This window comes from Ranitomeya variabilis, chromosome 6 (genome assembly GCF_051348905.1).
Source record: "Ranitomeya variabilis isolate aRanVar5 chromosome 6, aRanVar5.hap1, whole genome shotgun sequence".
NCBI lineage: Eukaryota > Metazoa > Chordata > Amphibia > Anura > Dendrobatidae > Ranitomeya > Ranitomeya variabilis.
In genome coordinates, this window is record NC_135237.1 from 16,504,008 (window position 1) to 16,521,913 (window position 17,906).

Sequence of the window (17,906 nt, forward strand, 5' to 3'; positions counted from 1 at the left end):
TGGTCACTTTTGAATGTTGGTTGTGCTTTCACACTCGTGGTAGCATGAGACGGACTCTACAACCCACACAAGTGGCTCAGGTAGTCCAGCTCATCCAGGATGGCACATCAATGCGAGCAGTGGCAAGGTTTGCTGTGTCTGTCAACGTAGTGTCCAGAGGCTGGAGGCGCTACCAGGAGACAGGCCAGTACACCAGGAGACGTGGAGGGGGCTGTAGGAGGGCAACAACCCAGCAGCAGGACCGCTACCTCAGCCTTTGTGCAAGGAGGAACAGGAGCAGCACTGCCAGAGCCCTGCAAAATGACCTCCAGCAGGCCACAAATGTGCATGTGTCTGCACAAACGGTTACAAACTGACTCCATGAGGATGGTCTGAGTGCCCGATGTCCACAGATGGGGGTTGTGCTCACAGCCCAACACCGTGCAGGATGCTTGCATTTGCCACAGAACACCAGGATTGGCAAATTCACCACTGTGCTCTTCACAGATGAAAGCAGGTTCACACTGAGCACGTGACAGTCTGGAGACGCCGTGGAGAGCGATCTGCTGCCTGCAACATCTTTCAGCATGACCAGTTTGGCAGTGGGTAAGTAATGGTGTAGGGTAGCATTTCTTTGGAGGGCCACACAGCCCTCCATGTGCTCGCCAGAGGTAGCCTGACTGCCATTAGGTACCGAGATGAGATCCTCAGACCCCCTGTGAGACCATATGCTGGTGCGGTTGGACCTGGATTCCTCCTAATACAGGACAATGCCAAACCTCATGTGGCTGGAGTGTGTCAGCAATTCCTGCAAGATGAAGAGATTGAAGCTATGGACTGGTCCATCCGTTCCCCAGACCTGAATCCGATTGAACACATCTGGGACATCATGTCTCATTCCATCCACCGTCACATGGCACCACAGACTGTCCAGGAGTTGGCGGATGCTTTAGTCCAGGTCTGGGAGGAGATCCCTCAGGAGACCATCCGCAGGCTCATCAGGAGCATGCTCAGGCGTTGTAGAGAGGTCATACAGGCACGTCGAGGCCACACACACTGAGCATCATTTCCTTGTCTTGAGGCATTTCCCCTAAAGTTGGATCAGCCTGTAATTTCGTTTACCACTTTGATTTTGAGCATCATTCCAAATCCAGACCTCCGTGGGATATTAATTGTGATTTACTTTGATAGCTTTTATTGTTCTCAACACATTCCACTATGTAATGAATAAAGATTTACAATTGGAATATTTCATTCAGTGACATCTAGGATGTGAGATTTTAATGTTCCCTTTATTTTTTTGAGCAATATATATACATATATCCATATATGCGTGTGTGTTCGTCTCAGATGTGTATGTATTATACATTCAATGGGAGCCTAGCAGTGAAAGCAGCCCTGGACTCAGTCATTTGTGTGATTGTCCTGACGATTGGGGGCAGCGGAGTGCTGTTCTCAACATAGATAAAATACATTACTCTTTTTTGCATATATAGTCCGGCTTCTTCTCTCGTTCTTCCTTTTATTCTTCGTCTCTTTTTTTACATCTTAATCACATATATAATTATTTTGTCTATGTACTAAACAAAGCATTTATATTTTACATATTTTAATAGGGTGTTCTTATTTACAGCCATAATGCTTAATGAGGACACAATAATACAACTTTGCTATTGTAAGATTTAATTGGAATGTCACACTTCTTTGTGGTTAAAATGTAATAAAAATAAGTAAAAAAAAAAATAAAATAAAATAAATTTTCTACTACTCAGACAACCTCATGTTTGAACATAGCCAGTGCCAATATTGCTTGAATGGCGACAGCACCAGAAGAGTGTAAAAGTGTTTGTTTTTTTTACTGGGGAAACCTAGAGAATAAGAAGGGGTTGTCCAAATAGCGGAGAACCCCTTTAACACCACAGTAAATAACTCATACGACACGTTACTGGGTTGAGGCAGACGTTGCCGCAGCCATGCCCTCTTCTGCGCCTCCTGCTCCGCAGCTACTGGATAAGGCTGCATCTCTGAGACTTCATCTTCTGCGTGCCTCCTTCATAAGCTATGAATATCATACTAGTAATGCCGAGAGAGCGCGGCACTGTTTCTAGTCGAAATACAAAAGGTAATTCCATTACTATGTGTCAGATGCAGAGGGAAAAATCTGTGAGGTGCTGCGTTGGCCAATAACTGCAGCACGGGAAGAGATGTCAGATTACGCGGTTTTGGCAACTACCCCAGTACAAATTGGAGTGAACCTTGTGCGTTACTTGACGCTCAATCATTCATTTTACTAATTTTAAAAGTTTGCCCAGAGATGCACTTTAAACATTTAACAATAATGTTATTTTTTTAATTTTTTTTTCGGCAAATCATCAGTATTTCATTATATGCAAACTACTAAAAAAAAAAGGAGGCACAAGTAAAGCTTTCTGGCTTTCCAGCCAAAATTTAAAAGGACCACGCTGGTGATTTTTTTTTTTTTTACTTCACCTCCAAAATGTTATCATTAATGTATGTTCCAAGTGTGGTATTAAGAGCATCCACTGTATTCTGCTGTTCTCGGGGCCCCTCCAGTCGTCATCTCCTAGCCATGACCTGCTGGATAGCTCCATTGTTTGCTGGGTGACCTGGGAGAAACTTCTCAATGTAAATTTATGAGACAGAACGAGGATCTCGTAGACTTACATTAAGAGCTTGTGACTTTCGGAAGTCAAGAGCTGTGGCCACAAGATGGCAAGACTGAGACTGACTGATGGCATGACGAGACTGGAGCGGCGCCAGGAAGAGCAGAAGACGGCAGCTGGTATTTTATTAGGGGCAGGGAACGGACATTAGCGATACCACTATGTTGGTGAAAAAAAAAAAAAAAAAAAAACATGCTAGATGGGTGCTTTAAAGGATTTACGCAACCTAAAAAGAAGCAACCAATGTGGTAAATTATACTGTTCCTAGGGAAGGTAGAAACAGGTAACAGTCGAGTTTCTGCAGATGCAAAACTGCTGCGGAAATACAGAAGGAAATATTCATATCTAAAGTCACGCGAGGCAGACTTTTAACACTGTAATACCTACGGAAAATGTTCACCTTAAAGGGGTGCTACACTTTGGAGAATAGAGAATTCTCATTTGTTATGACATGATCAGCTGTAATCTGACAGATCAGTGGTCTTCAAGCTGTGGCTTCCCAGATAATGCAAAACTACAACTCCCAGTATGGATGGATAGCTGTAGATTTCCAAAAGCTGGAGAGCTCTAAGATGGAGGTCAGTGTTAGATGGACCCAGACGTAAATGTTAAATCGTCCCTCGCACCAAGAGAAATGAAGCAATTTAAAGATCTTGGCTGTCCCGGTGATAACAGGACAGGACAAGTCCCTCCTGGAAGATGTAGTCACTCTCTTTGACTACTTGAGAGGTCTCAAAAAGAAACTCCCTGCTATTAAAAAGTTGTATTACTCCAAATTGTCCATTTAATGCTGAACTGTTTGAGGCTAGAGAGTGGCTTTGCAGTGCTGATGATCAGATTTGGTTGCCTGATAAACCGACGACGTTGAGATCCTGTAATCTCCAACTTGCAACGTCCATCTAGAAAACACAGTGCATTTTAGACCTCTATCGGTGTCCTGTGCCATTACGGGCTTGAACAACCTCCTGCCAAGACTCATGTTTGAGGACAGGGCAGAAGTAGGCAGTGCCCAAGTCTTTAGCAGTGGCTCAGTCGCCAACTCACTGGTTTTTACCCTTCGGTGTTTTGTGGATTCGAATATGAGCCATGAGAGTCTCCTTTTTATTATAACTCCTATCGCACTTGTTGCACGGAAAGGGTTTGGCAGGGGCATGTGTCTCCTCGTGGGAAATCAAAAGGGACTTGAGGTAGAAGCTCTCTCTGCAATGGTTGCACTTGTAGGGCTTAGTATCAGAGTGCACCCCCTCGTGAGTGACGAGCAGGGTCTTGTCGTTGAAGCTCTTCTCACAATGCCGGCACTGGTAGGGCTTGGGTTTTTGGTGGCTCTGCTCATGGACCAATAGGGCATTACGGTTTGGGTACCAGTTGTCACACTTACTGCACTGGTGAGGTTTTTCTCCGGTGTGTGTCCTCTTGTGAGCATTGAAAAGAGACTCGTCCTTAAAGTTTTTCTCGCACTGGTCACACTGGTAAGGTTTGTATTCCTTGTGTTTGCCGCTATGAGCAGCAAGCAGTGACGACTTTGAGAAACTTTCATCGCAATAAGGACAGGGATAGGCAAGTTTTCCAGTGTGGATTCGATGATGGGCTTCTAGGATCATACGGCTGTTAAACCTTTTCTCGCAGTAATCGCATTTAAGAGGTTTCTCCTGCAAAGAGTCCTGACTTGTTTTATTGGAGCTAGTCACTGGAGTTGTGGTGGTTTTGGAAGTCTCGCTATCTATCAGTTTTGCTTTCGGAGCCGCTTCACCAGCTTGCTTGTCTGTGGCACTGGAGTTAGTCACTGGAGTGGCCGCTGATTCTGAAGTCTTGCTATCCGCCAAGCCTGTGTTCGGAGCCGCTTCAACAGCTTGCTTGTTTGTTCCATTAAGAACCACTTTAGATTTATCGCTATCTATCGAGCTTCTTTTAGAGGCTGCCGCAGTACTCACTTTCACATCTTTTCTATTGCTTTTTGAGCTTTTGCCTTTGTTTTTTGCTTTCTTTCTTGACCTGGTTTTAGTGTTCCTACTCGATTTTGAAATGGAGCCTCTGGCTGAAGTATCGCTGGTCGTCTCTAGCGGAATCATATTTTCCGCACCCTGCAGATCACTCGCCGAGGTTCGAGAGTGTTTCCATCTATGCACAATCAACTCTGATTTATAAGAGAAGGTCTGGTTACAAAGTTCACACTTATGGGGCTTTACTCCACTGTGGGTCCTGATGTGGGCTTCCAGAGCAGAGTTGTATTTGTAACTTTTATCACAATGTGGGCAATATAGCTTTTCATAGTTCCTTCTGTTACTAGGAGTAGAGGGGGAATCTTTTTGGCTCTCATTCTGGCTGATTTTGCAGGTCTGGGCTTTTTCTTGTTCTTCTCGTCGAGGCCTTTTAGCGGGTAATTGTTCAGGATTTTTAGGTTCTTTCGCTATCTCAGAATGAGCCTCCTGTGAGAGTGCAGCTCTGGTCTTCATACTATGACCAACTGTAGACTTCTTGTCGCAGTTTTGTATCCCTATGACAAACAGAATAAGAAATAAATTACATTTTGCAGCAGCAGTCAACTGTCTCACAGAGTTGCTTTTTTAGAATTGTCCTGATGGGACCACACAATTAAGGCCAAAAAAATGTTTGCTTTAACTCTGAATGACATTTGTTTTGGTATATACACTGTGTTCCAAATTATTATGCAAATAATATTTCCTCCTATTTTCTCTAAATTACCTATCTGAATTGCAGTCATTGTTATTTTCCAGTCATCTACTATTCTAGTATAATTGCAATGTGGTGGAACAAACTGCCTATGAAAACAGTATCTTTTTAAAAAAAATAAACACTCAAAATGCATGTTCCAAATTATTATGCACAGCAGAGTTTTCAACCTTTTTTTTTTATTTTGAACAAAAAAATGGTCAATTGTGAAGTTATAAGCATTATCAGCTTATTACAAAATGAAATCAAACAGTTTTCAGGTGAAAACTTTATTCTAGGTGATGTTACATTTGCACATAGGACCCCTTGTTGGAAGGAAGCTTCTGAACTCTCTCGTCCATTGAATTTGTCAGTTTTTGGATGGTTTCTGCTTCAATTGTTTTGCATGTGGACAGAATCCCCTCCCAGAGCTGTTGCTTAGATGTAACCTGCCTCCCGCCATCATAGACACTCCTTTTGATGATGCTCCAGAGGTTCTCAATGGGGTTGAGGTCAGGGGAAGATGGTGGCCACACCATAAGTTTGTCCTCTTTTATGCCCATAGCAGCCAGAGATGCAGATGTGTTTTTTGCAGCATGAGATGGTGCATTATTAAAATGATCTTGCTGCGGAAAGCACGGTTCTTCCTCTTGAACCATGGCAGGAAGTGTTTTTAGAAACTCCACATAGATTATGGAGTTCATCTTTACCCCTTCAGGGATCATAAAGGGGCCGACAATCTCTCTCCCCATGATTCCAGCCAAAACATTACTCCACCTCCTCCTTGTTGGCGCCTTAGCCGTGTTTTCATGGGGTGTCCATCAACCAGCCATCCTCCACTCCATCCTTCTGGACCATCGAGCGTTGCACGGCACTCATCGGTGAACAAAACAGTTTGGAAGTCAGTCTTCATGTATCGTTTGGCCCACTGGAGCCGTTTCTGCTTGTGTGCAGTGGATAGAGGTGGTTGACAGGATGGCTTACGCACAGCTGCAAACCTCTGAAGGACCCTGCATCTTCTTGTTCTGGGGACGCTGGAGGCACCAGCAGCTTCAAAAACTTGTCTGCTGCTATGACAAGGCATTTTTGCAGTTGCTCTTTTAACCTTAGCCTAAGCACCCACCAGTGCTTCCTTCAAAAGCAGCAAAGTCTACTGTAACCGCCAGTGCTATATTCAACGGTAGCCGAGCCAGCCTAACCCGCCAGTGCTTTCCTAAACGGCAGCCGAGCCAGCTGCACCCGCCAGTGCTCACCTCTCTGTCAGACGGTCCTGTCTGCACCTGTTGTTCCTGTCATCTTCTCTGCCTGCCTGCATCTGTTGGACATTTCTCCGGGTCATTCCAGCTACCCATTCCTAGGGGCCAGCTGCCATCTACCCAAGGTCAGTCCTGGAGTAGCACCTGGATCACTTCCCTTGTCTTTCCACGGACCTCAGTGTCGTTAGCTGCTGCATGTCTATGGTCAGATTGGGTGAGGCTAGTAGTGACGCCCCTCCAGGTCATCCTTGCATCCAGTGGCTGTACCACCCAGCCCGTTATAAAACCTACAGGATAAAAAGGGCGGTATCTCTGCCACGCATCAGTTGGATTACAGTGCCCACGAGGACCTCCAAATGGTCATTTACAAACAGCATTAAACACCAACACCACATGTTTCCTTTAAGCACTAAGCGACCTTACAACAAAAATGAAAATGGTGTTCACCTGTACAAGTGACGGGAGGGAATATAAGGGTGCTGTCATGGGGTCTGAAAAATCCCATTAACGTTAAGTAATTACATCTTTTTCTCTCACCCATGACAGCACAACGGAGAGAATTACAGAGAAATAAGTATTCAGGGAGGGACCACAGCCTGCAGAACCCCTCTTCCCAAAGGAGAGATCAGAAATGGAAGTCAAATCCAGCCTACAGTGTCTATAAAAAAATAGGAGAGGACCATGTCGCTACCTTACAAGTCTGTTCAATGGACACGTAACGACTCTTTCTAGGACCCTGAAAAGTGACAAATAATGATCTATCTTCTCTCCAGGACTCCGTAAATGATAAGTATTTATTAGACATCTTTTGACATCTAGACTATGAAGTTTCTCTTTGTGAGTAGTACAAAAAGATGGAAGAATTACTTCAGTCCTATGGAACCCGGAAGCTACTTTAGGGAAATATGCCAGATCTGGCTTTAAAATGATCCCATCTTCCAGGATTTGTGTGAAAGGGGGACCCACTGCCAGAGCTTAGAGGTCTCTAACCCTGAGAGCTGATGTTAAGTCTATAGGCTCAAAAGGAGAATCTCTCAAGGCTGACAGAACAAGATTCACATCCCAAGGAGATAAATTTGGCCTGGGAAATTAAATAACGGGAAACCCAACGGTTACCTGCCAAGTCACAATTATATAGCATCCCAAGGGCCAACACCTGAACGTTGAAGGTGCCGGCGTAGAGTCTCTGCACTAGACATTTCTGAAGGAACTCTAAAATAGAACTGGATGGTACTCCCTCTCCCAGCTGTGTTCCTGAAGTGGCTAGGAATTTTCTCCAGGTCCTACCATAGTTTTTGTGGCAAATGCCTTCGTACTCTGGAGTAGGGTAAAAATCAAGTTAGGAGAAAATCCTCTGTCTCTTAATAGCAACCTATCGAGTTCCATGTTGTTAAATGTAAGCTGACTGGTTGAGGATGCTGTACCGGACCCTGGGAGAGTAGATTCAATACATCCAGTCAGGGCCGTATTTGCCACTAGGCACTTGAGGGCACGTGCCTAGGGCGGCAGGATGCGGGGGGGGGGGCGGCACCTGAACAAGGTTTGGGTTTTTTTTTTCGTTTTTGTTTTTTTTTCTATAGTCCGGGGCTTGCCCGCCCACCTCCGCCCACCTCCCTGCTCCCTCCGCCTCCACCCACCTACGTCTTCTGGCTGCGGCGGGTCTCAGATCCCACGCAGTTAAATGTACTGCACAGGGAGCCAGAAGCGGAAACACGTCAAATCATAGGGCCCGCTCCCTCCTCGCTCAGGCGCCAAATTCAGTTGCTGCCTGACAGTGCACCCGCCCACCTCAGTGTCCTGGCTGCTGGGGATCACATCCTGGATCACGTCCCTCTGCTGTACCCCGGCCGGACTGCTGGTGCCTTCACCCGGGGATCGGAAAGGCAGAAGCCCACTGCCCATCAGGACCTGCGAGCGGCTGGCGGTGGGGGGCGCCATCCTGGGCTACAGGAGAAAAACAGCTGAAACTTCTGGAGTTGGGAGAAGCCTCCTCCTGGATCCCGGCAATTTACTGTGAAGTGCTGAAGCCCAGGACAGCGGTCAGCAGGGCAGCACAGACCTGGCACCAGCATGCCTCTCTCCAGGAATCCAGGCTGGGTGATCCTGCCCATCACGCTGCCAGCATTCTCTTTACCGGGACGTGGATAGTGTAAGTGCACGGCAGGGGCTCGGGGCTGCTCTGTGATGGGGGCGGTATAGCCGGGGAGCACTGATCAAAGGTGTTTTTGGTTTAGGAGAGAAAGGTAATGATGTGTGAAACGTCTTGGGGGAGGAATGGGGGCTGATACTGCTCTGTGCACCTCCAGGGGTTGCCAATGCCTGCAAGTCCTGGCACCTTCATCATGTCACTGTACCGTCAGCAGATGGTCTGCAGCCGCCTGTCATGTAAGGGTATGTGCACACACTGCGGATTTTGCTGCGGATCTGCAGCAGTTTCCCATGCATTTACAGTACCATGTAAAGCAATGGGAAATGAAATCCGCAGTGCACATGCGGGAAAAAACGTGCGGAAACGCAGCGGTTTATTTTCCGCAGCATGTCAATTCTTTCTGCGGATTCCGCTACGGGTTTACCCCTGCTCCAATAGAAATCTGCAGGTGAAAACTCGCAGAGGAAACCGCAAAAGAAACCGCGGTAAATCTGCAGTAAAAAACGCAGCGGTTTTTCACTGCGGATTTTGGAAATCCGCTGCAGAAAATTCCATAATGGAATTCGCAGCGTGTGCACTTAGCCTAAGGGTCATTATGGGGGAAAATACTAGGTGGTCCCTAGAAGGTCATAGACAGGTCCAATATGAGCCCTGCCATCCATAATGACACTACCCTGGCATATGGTCTGCGCCTACATGTGGGGTTGTCAGCATTTATGACTGATTTTTATTGTGACATTTCTGATATTTAGCAACTTGTCCACTATTTTCTTTTAGGCAGCGCTGTACATAGTGGGGACGGGATGTATGGAACTGTTAGTCTATGTTCACATGTTGCATTTTTTTTAATGCAAATTTAAAGCTGCATTTAAGCTGCTTACAAAAAGCAGTCTTTGCTGTGTTTTGTTGTCTCTCGTGCATGTTGATAAAGTTTAGTGCCTCTCCACCTCCCCAAAAAAGTCTGATTTAACTCTAAAGGTACCGTCACATTAAGCGACGCTGCAGCGATCTAGACAACGATGCCGATCGCTGTGTGGTAGCTGGAGAGCTGTCACACAGACAGCTGTCCAGCGACCAACGATGCCGAAGTCCCCGGGTAACCAGGGTAAACATCGGGTTGCTAAGCGCAGGGCCGTGCTTAGTAACCCGATGTTTACCCTGGTTACCAGTGTTAAATGTAAAAAAACAAACACTACATACTTACATTCGCGTCCCCCGGCGTCCGCTTCCCTGCTCTGTGTGAGCGCCGGCCCTAACAGCAGAGCGGTGACGTCACCGCTGTGCTTTGCTTTCCAGGAAGCTCTGAGCAGCAGCGCGGACGCCGGGGGACGTGACAGACATCAGAGGGTGAGTATGTAGTTTTTTTTTTACTTTTACTATGGTAACCAGGGTAAATATCGGGTTACTAAGCGCGGCCCTGCGCTTAGTAACCCGATATTTACCCTGGTTACCAGTGTAAAACATTGCTGGCATCGTTGCTTTTGCTGTCAAACACGACGATACACAGCGATCGGACGACCAAATAAAGTTCTGGCCTTCTAGCTCCGACCAGCGATATAACAGCGGGATCCAGATCGCTGCTGCGTGTCAAACACAACGATATCGCTATCCAGGACGCTGCAACGTCACGGATCGCTATCGTTATCGTTGGAAAGTTGGTCAGTGTGAAGGTACCTTAAGTCACTGTCGACAGTATCTGCATTAGTCATGCCAATGGGGGAGGCAGCACTAAAAGTGCCTAGGGCGGCATAAGCTCTAAATACGGCCCTGCATCCAGTAACACCCACGGTTCGATGACTGACATCTTTCACAACCATGAAAACCAAGGCCTCTTGGGCCAGAAGGGTGCCATGAGGAGAACTCTTGCCCTTTGTTTCCTGATTTTCCTCTGGACTGCTAGAATCAGAATGACTGGTGGAAAGGCATATGCTAGAAGCTAGATAATAACATCATCTGATTAGGAAGGCATCCACTACCTAAAGATTCTCTCTGGGATTTAGAAAATAACATTTTTCCACCTGTTTTGTCTGCTTGCAAATAAGTTTGTGTCAGGCGGGACCCACATGTTCTCAATCTGATTGAAACTTGATTGGTTCAATATCCAGTCACCATGCTCTAGCCGACTGCAGCTTAAAAAGTCTGCCTTGCGGTTCTCTTTTCCTTTTATATAAAGAGCTGTTAGAGGAGGTGGTTCTCTGCCATTTCAAATATCAAGTTAGTCACCTCCATTAAGGAATTGGACAAAGTTCATCTATGATGATTTACGTAGGCCACCGTTACCCGATTGTCCAGAAGTATTCTTACGTGGTGACCCTGGCAAGGAGAATAGGAGCTCCCTTATGGCATATTCTACCGATGTTAACTCCTTCATGTTCAAAGAAGCTGACCTTTCTTCTTCCCCTGTCCAGACTCTCTGGACCAGGTGATCCCCCCTCAATATGGACTCCCCATCCCTTGGGGCTACATCTGTGGTAATAATTCTCAAAATCTGGTTTACCCACGGAATCCCTCTTTCTAGGTTTTCTATGTTCAAATATCAATGAAGGGAATGGGTCAGTAGCGGGGATAATGTTACCCTCCATTTCAGACATCCTTTCAAGGTAACTTTGTTCCTTAGACCATCCCACTGTGTCTTGTATGAAACTGGGCCCATAACACTGCCGGAATACATGAGGGCAGAGAACCCAGCAAGGACATAACCCTCCTGAGGGACATGGTGGAGACTTTTACCATCTCTGATCCCTGGCTGCATATGGTTTTTATTTTGCCCTCTGGAAGACGACATTCGCGATTTCTATAGTCCAACATGAGACCCAAAATAATTTGCGCTTTCAATGGCTTTAGCCTTCGATTTTTCCACATTTAAGAGCCAACCTAAGTTTTTCAAGGTGGTGCTGACCTCTTCTAGATGGACGTTGCAGTGATGAACTGCCTATAAATTAGGAAGTTGTCCAGATATTGGGACTAATGCCGATTCTTTCTCTCGAAGGTGAGAAGTCATTGCTGCTATTTTAATAAAGGCCCAGGGGGTCATTTCCAGTCCTAAAGGAGGGGTTTTGTACTGAAAGTGTCCAATTTCTCCTTTTATAGTGAAGGCCACTGAGGAATTTCTGATATTCCACAAGTATCAGTTAGTGATAATAGGCATTCTTCAGATTCCAGGCCAGCCATTATCAGTCCGGGAAAAGTTTGGTTGATCTTACAGACTGCATCTTGAACAGTGACCTGAACCCGAATCTCTGGTCCCGGTGCGGCCAGTGTCCTGAACCCGAATCCCTGGTCCCGGTGCAGCCATTGTCCTGACCACAAATCCCTGGTCCCGATGCAGCCAGCGTCATGAACCCCAATCCCTGGTCCTGATGCGGCCAGAGTCCTGAACCCCAATCCCTGGTCCCAGTGCAGCCAGGTCCTGAACTCCAATGCCTAGTCACGTTCGGCCAGAGTCCTTAACCCCAATCCCTGGTCCCGGTGAGGCCAGCGTCCTGAACCCCAATCCCTGGTCCTGAACCCCAATCCCTGGTCCCGGTGCGGCCATCACCTGAACACCAATCCCTGGTCCTGATGAAGCCAGTGTCCTGAATCTGTATCCCTGGTCCCAGTGAGGCCAGTTCCTGAATGTTGTCCCCTGGTCCCAGTTCAGTCAGTCTTGTTCCCAAAGTCCCCTGGTCACCATGCGGCCAGTGCTTGGACATTGTCCCGTGGACCCGGTGTGGCCACTCCTGTTCCCCAAGTCCCCTGGTATGGTGCGGACAGTGACTGAACATTATCCCCAGATTATCGTGCCTCCATTCCTGAATCCAAAGTCCCCTGGTTCCGATGCGGACAATCCAGAATCCGAAGTCTCCTGGTCCCATGCCTGCACACTGTCCCCAGGTCTGTGTGGGGCCAGTCACTTATCCAGTATCCTAGACTGGTGTGTTAGAATATAGTCCTAGTTAGTAAGAGCGAACCTGACCCTTGGGGTCAGCAGCTGCAGTACCGGCGGTTACCTGCAGCCCAATCTGTCTCCACCATCAGGATATCCAGTAAACACCAGGTAGCCGTTTAGCTGGACCCCTTCCTGGGCTGGCCCGGTCCTGTGGCACAGTGGGTCCACAAATCCACATGCACCACCGTTGGGAGTAACAAAGTGATTGAATAGGACTAATAAACAAGCTGATCCACTCAAAGTCCAGACAAATTACACTTGGTGTAAATGTTCATCAGAAAGAGAAATAATAGTTAAAGTGAAGAAGAGAAGGGTTAGCACAAAGATTAATGATTGTAAATATTACTAAGGAACCTGGGGTTTAAAAGCAGATCAGGAAAAAACATAGCAACATGGGGAAACTTAGCAATTACTAGAGGCAATAAGAGTGCGGGGGAAAAGCGGGACATAGAGGGGACATAGAGGGACGCAGATGGTAAAGGAAAGTATGAAGGGGATTGATGAAGGCATCATCTCACAATAGTTCTATACATAGGCGAGGTTAGGCAAAAGCAATCACTCCTCTAAGATTGGGGATCCGAAGATTTCCAATAAAGGGGAACTATTGCCTTATCAGCTTGAAACAAATGTCTTAGGAGAAATTGTTTTGAAGCTGTGAACAATCATAGGAAACAAACAACAGAACTGCTTCCGGTCTTTTGGGATATTTATCCCCGCAACCAACAGAATCACCTCGAGGAGCCTTTCCCAAAGCTCTCAGGGCAGGACATGAACACCAAATGTGCGCCGTCATGCCCTCATCTGACTTGCATCTCCAGCAAAAACTAGAGATCTCTGGAAACCACCTATGGAGGACTGAGGGGACCAAATACCATTGAGAAACAATTCTGTAACACGCTTCTTTAGTGGCAATTAGGAACTTATGGGAAGCAGCCTGCCTCTTTATCAAAAGGAGAGGTAAATAAAACCATTCCCCCTCTTGTACAGGGAACGCTAAAGGCCCCGTCACACTTAGCGACGCTAAAGCGATCCCGTCAACGATACGACCTGTCAGAGATCGTTGCTGCGTCGCTATGTGGTCGCTGGTGAGATGTCAAACAGTGAGATCTTCCCAACGACGCAGCAGCGATGCGGCGACCTGTAGCGACCTGTACAACGACGTCGTTGGTCGTTGTGACCCTGTCACATGGCAGCTATTATGACGATTCAGACCTCGATGAGGGACGTCCTGTGTGACAATGTAGTCACACAGGCGTGCATTTGCGTTGCCTTTTCTGCGCCCATTCAGTTCCGATTGGTGGTCGCTACTGCGTTCTGATTGGTGGCGGCCTTGCCTTTATGAAAAAATTATGAAAATGAAAACGCATTTGAGACCCCAAACGATACCTACCGTGCACAAAATATAGGTGTCAGAAGAACCGTTGAAGAATAGATAAATCGAAGAGGAGTCGCAGGCCGGAGAACTCTACAACGATCTGCAAACCACCACGCGGTCAGGAACAAAGGATGGAAGCGCTACTATGTCGCCTTCTGTTGAAGGCATGACAGCCAATCAGAACGCAGTAGCGACCACCAATCAGAGCGGAGGGGTGCGGAAAAGGCAACGCAAATGCACGCCTATGTGTCGGTGTCTGAGTCGTCAACGAGGTCGTTGGTAAGGTGTCAAACACAGCGATGTGTGCTACCCAGCGGGACCTCAACGATCAAAAAAAGGTCCAGGCCATTCTGACACGACCAGCGATCTCACAGCAGGGGCCTGGTCACTGCTACGTGTCTCACATAGCGAGATCGCTACTGAGGTCGCTGTTGCGTCACAAAACTTGTGACTCAGCAGCGATCTCGCTAGCGACCTCGCTTAGTGTGACGGGGGCTTAAGGGGATGAACTTCTTTACCAGATCTATGACCTCCGATTCCAAGGCTAGATGTTCCCAGACGTCTTTCCTTCGTAGGAGGAACTCCCCAAACATAAAATCTCTGTTAATCTCATCTATCTTGATCCCTGAGGGAAAATCTTCTCTTGTTATATCATCTTTTCCAAAAGTATCTTCTATAAGCTTAAAAGGACAAATTAGGAAATCCTTTTTTGCTGTCCTGCTTTTTCCAAAATGTAATCCAAAAGTGGCCCAAATAGGTATTCCCCTTCATAAAGGATAGAGCATAGCTTTGACTTAGCTTGAATTTCCCCCGGGCAGCATTAGAAAGTTCCCGCTACTGTTCCCTTCACTAATGGAATTGTGACCAAAATACTGTCCCTTAGATCTTATCCTTCAGCTGAACCTCCAGATGATCCAGCCAAACCAGTAAAGATAACTTTTCAACCCCTTTCTTCTTCCCCATGAGATAGGGAATATAGCGAATTTAAAGTCTTTTCTGCCAAGAACTGGGCAACCCTTCGTTAGACTTCATTATACATGTCCTAGGTTTTCCAGGACAATAAAATGACAAGAGAAGCCCTATTATAAAGGTGCCCTTTCACCAAGATCATTTACCATTCACAAGTTATCAAGAGTACTGGATTCTGAGGAGGAATCTTATCACCCGACAGATCCCATTAATGGAGATGTGGCTTTACTGGCCGTCACTCCTGGTGCCACGCTTCCCACAGGAGCAATTACCAATGCCACTGCTTCCGCTCAACATGCTCCTGTTGGGGCTGCTCCATTACAGCTGAGGGAGTGCCAGAGCAAAGAACCCGCTATGCCGGCAGTTTAATCATATTTCAATTGGGGGACCTGTCAGACACAACCGGTCATTCCTCTCTTCTGATGCCTCTTCTGGAACTGAAAAATCATCTCAAGGTGAAATGTCACAGGCGCACTCGTCATCAGGGAGCGCCCCACGCATGCACAGACACGGGAAGTGCGGTAGCTGGCTGACCACAGGGAGTGGCGCCTCTACTTGCGCCTGCTCACTAGTCAAGCCCCTCTGGACCCAATGTGGCACTTCCAGGACTTCTGCACGAACCACAGTAGGAACAAAGCTGCAGCCTGAATCAACCTGCCAGGCCGGGGTAAGTCTTCTCCATTTCATCCAGTACTGCCAGTTTAAAGAAAGCTTCCCCCATCAAGGATAGGAAACCAACTGATGCGTGCGGGAGGTACCGCCCTTTATCGTGCAGGTTTCCTGTCCTTGAAGGGTGGATCCTCTCTCTCTCTCCGTGGTGCTGTCATTGGTCAGAGGAAAAAAAAGGGGATTTTGCCATAGTCTTTGGGGATTTGTTTTTACAACATTCACTCCACAGTAAAAATGATCTGTTAACTTTGTTGCCCCGGCGAGTACACTTCTGTCCATACAAAATATAGATAGCTTTTTTACGTTTTAACAGATACAACAAAATTGGCCTCTGTCAACTTATTCTTAGAGGCCAATTGCAGTTTTTATTGGTACAATATTGGGATCCATACGACTTTACTATTTCTTTATTTTGATTTTTTTTTTTTTTTGAACAGTGAGATAAGGTGACATGAGATACAAAACCCCCAAAATTCTTCTATTTTGATTTTTTTTTTTTATTTTACCTGCTGACTGTGGAGGATAAATCATTTTATATTTTATTTGTCCTGACAATTATGCATGCAGCGATGGCAAACCTGTAATTATTTTATTTATACTTATTATGGGAAAAGCGAAGGAGATTTATATACAGCTCTGGCAAAAATTAAGAGACCACCACATCAAATCCCTGTCATGGCCGCCCAATCTCCAGACCTGAACCCCACTGAAAACCTCTGGAATGTAATCAAGAGGAAGATAAATAGTCACAAGCCATCAGTTTCCTGTTATCCTGTTAGCTGTCAGTGGAGGACTTCATCTGCTCGTCTGCGGATTCCAGTAACAGTTACCCATTTGCCTGTGGTTTCCAGTATCGCTACCTACTTGCCTGTGGTTTCCAGGACGTCTTCCTGGCCGTGTACGGCTTCCATGGTAATAGACTTCTTCGTCCCTCCTGAGTTTTGCCTCCTACCTCTCCATGATGCATTCTGTTTGCGTATTTTCTTTGGTAACTCCGCAATCTGTCCCGAGGTCTCGGTAACTCCGCAATCTGTCCCGAGGTCTCGGTAACTCCGCAATCTGTCCCGAGGTCTCGGTAACTAAGCAATCTGTCCCGAGGTCTCGGTGACTCCGCAATCTCTCCCGAGGTCTCGGTGACGCCGCAATCTCTCCCGAGGTCTCGGTGACGCCGCAATCTCTCCCGAGGTCTCGGTGACGCCGCAATCTCTCCCGAGGTCTCGGTGACGCCGCAATCTCTCCCGAGGTCTCGGTGACTCCGCAATCTCTCCCGAGGTCTCGGTGACTCCGCAATCTCTCCCGAGGTCTCGGTGACTCCGCAATCTCTCCCGAGGTCTCGGTAACTCCGCAATCTCTCCCGAGGTCTCGGTAACTCCGCAATCTCTCCCGAGGTCTCGGTAACTCCGCAATCTCTCCCGAGGTCTCGGTAACTCCGCAATCTCTCCCGAGGTCTCGGTAACTCCGCAATCTCTCCCGAGGTCTCGGTAACTCCGCAATCTCTCCCGAGGTCTCGGTAACTCCGCAATCTCTCCCGAGGTCTCGGTAACTCCGCAATCTCTCCCGAGGTCTCGGTAACTCCGCAATCTCTCCCGAGGTCTCGGTAACTCCGCAATCTCTCCCGAGGTCTCGGTAACTCCGCAATCTCTCCCGAGGTCTCGGTAACTCCGCAATCTCTCCCGAGGTCTCGGTAACTCCGCAATCTCTCCCGAGGTCTCGGTAACTCCGCAATCTCTCCCGAGGTCTCGGTAACTCCGCAATCTCTCCCGAGGTCTCGGTAACTCCGCAATCTCTCCCGAGGTCTCGGTAACTCCGCAATCTCTCCCGAGGTCTCGGTAACTCCGCAATCTCTCCCGAGGTCTCGGTAACTCCGCAATCTCTCCCGAGGTCTCGGTAACTCCGCAATCTCTCCCGAGGTCTCGGTAACTCCGCAATCTCTCCCGAGGTCTCGGTAACTCCGCAATCTCTCCCGAGGTCTCGGTAACTCCGCAATCTCTCCCGAGGTCTCGGTAACTCCGCAATCTCTCCCGAGGTCTCGGTAACTCCGCAATCTCTCCCGAGGTCTCGGTAACTCCGCAATCTCTCCCGAGGTCTCGGTAACTCCGCAATCTCTCCCGAGGTCTCGGTAACTCCGCAATCTCTCCCGAGGTCTCGGTAACTCCGCAATCTCTCCCGAGGTCTCGGTAACTCCGCAATCTCTCCCGAGGTCTCGGTAACTCCGCAATCTCTCCCG

General features: G+C 47.4%; 1 protein-coding gene across 1 annotated transcript in view; it reads right to left on the bottom strand.

Annotated features, from left to right (window-relative positions):
- Positions 1–1,826: 1,826 nt before the first annotated feature.
- LOC143781365 (uncharacterized) overlaps positions 1,827–17,906 on the bottom strand; it is a 33,881-nt gene continuing 17,801 nt past the window's right edge. Inside the window, exon 4 of the mRNA XM_077267936.1 lies at positions 1,827–5,157. Coding sequence (XP_077124051.1) covers positions 3,704–5,157 — 1,454 coding nt within the window. The 3' untranslated portion in view covers positions 1,827–3,703. The remainder of the gene's footprint in view (positions 5,158–17,906) is intronic.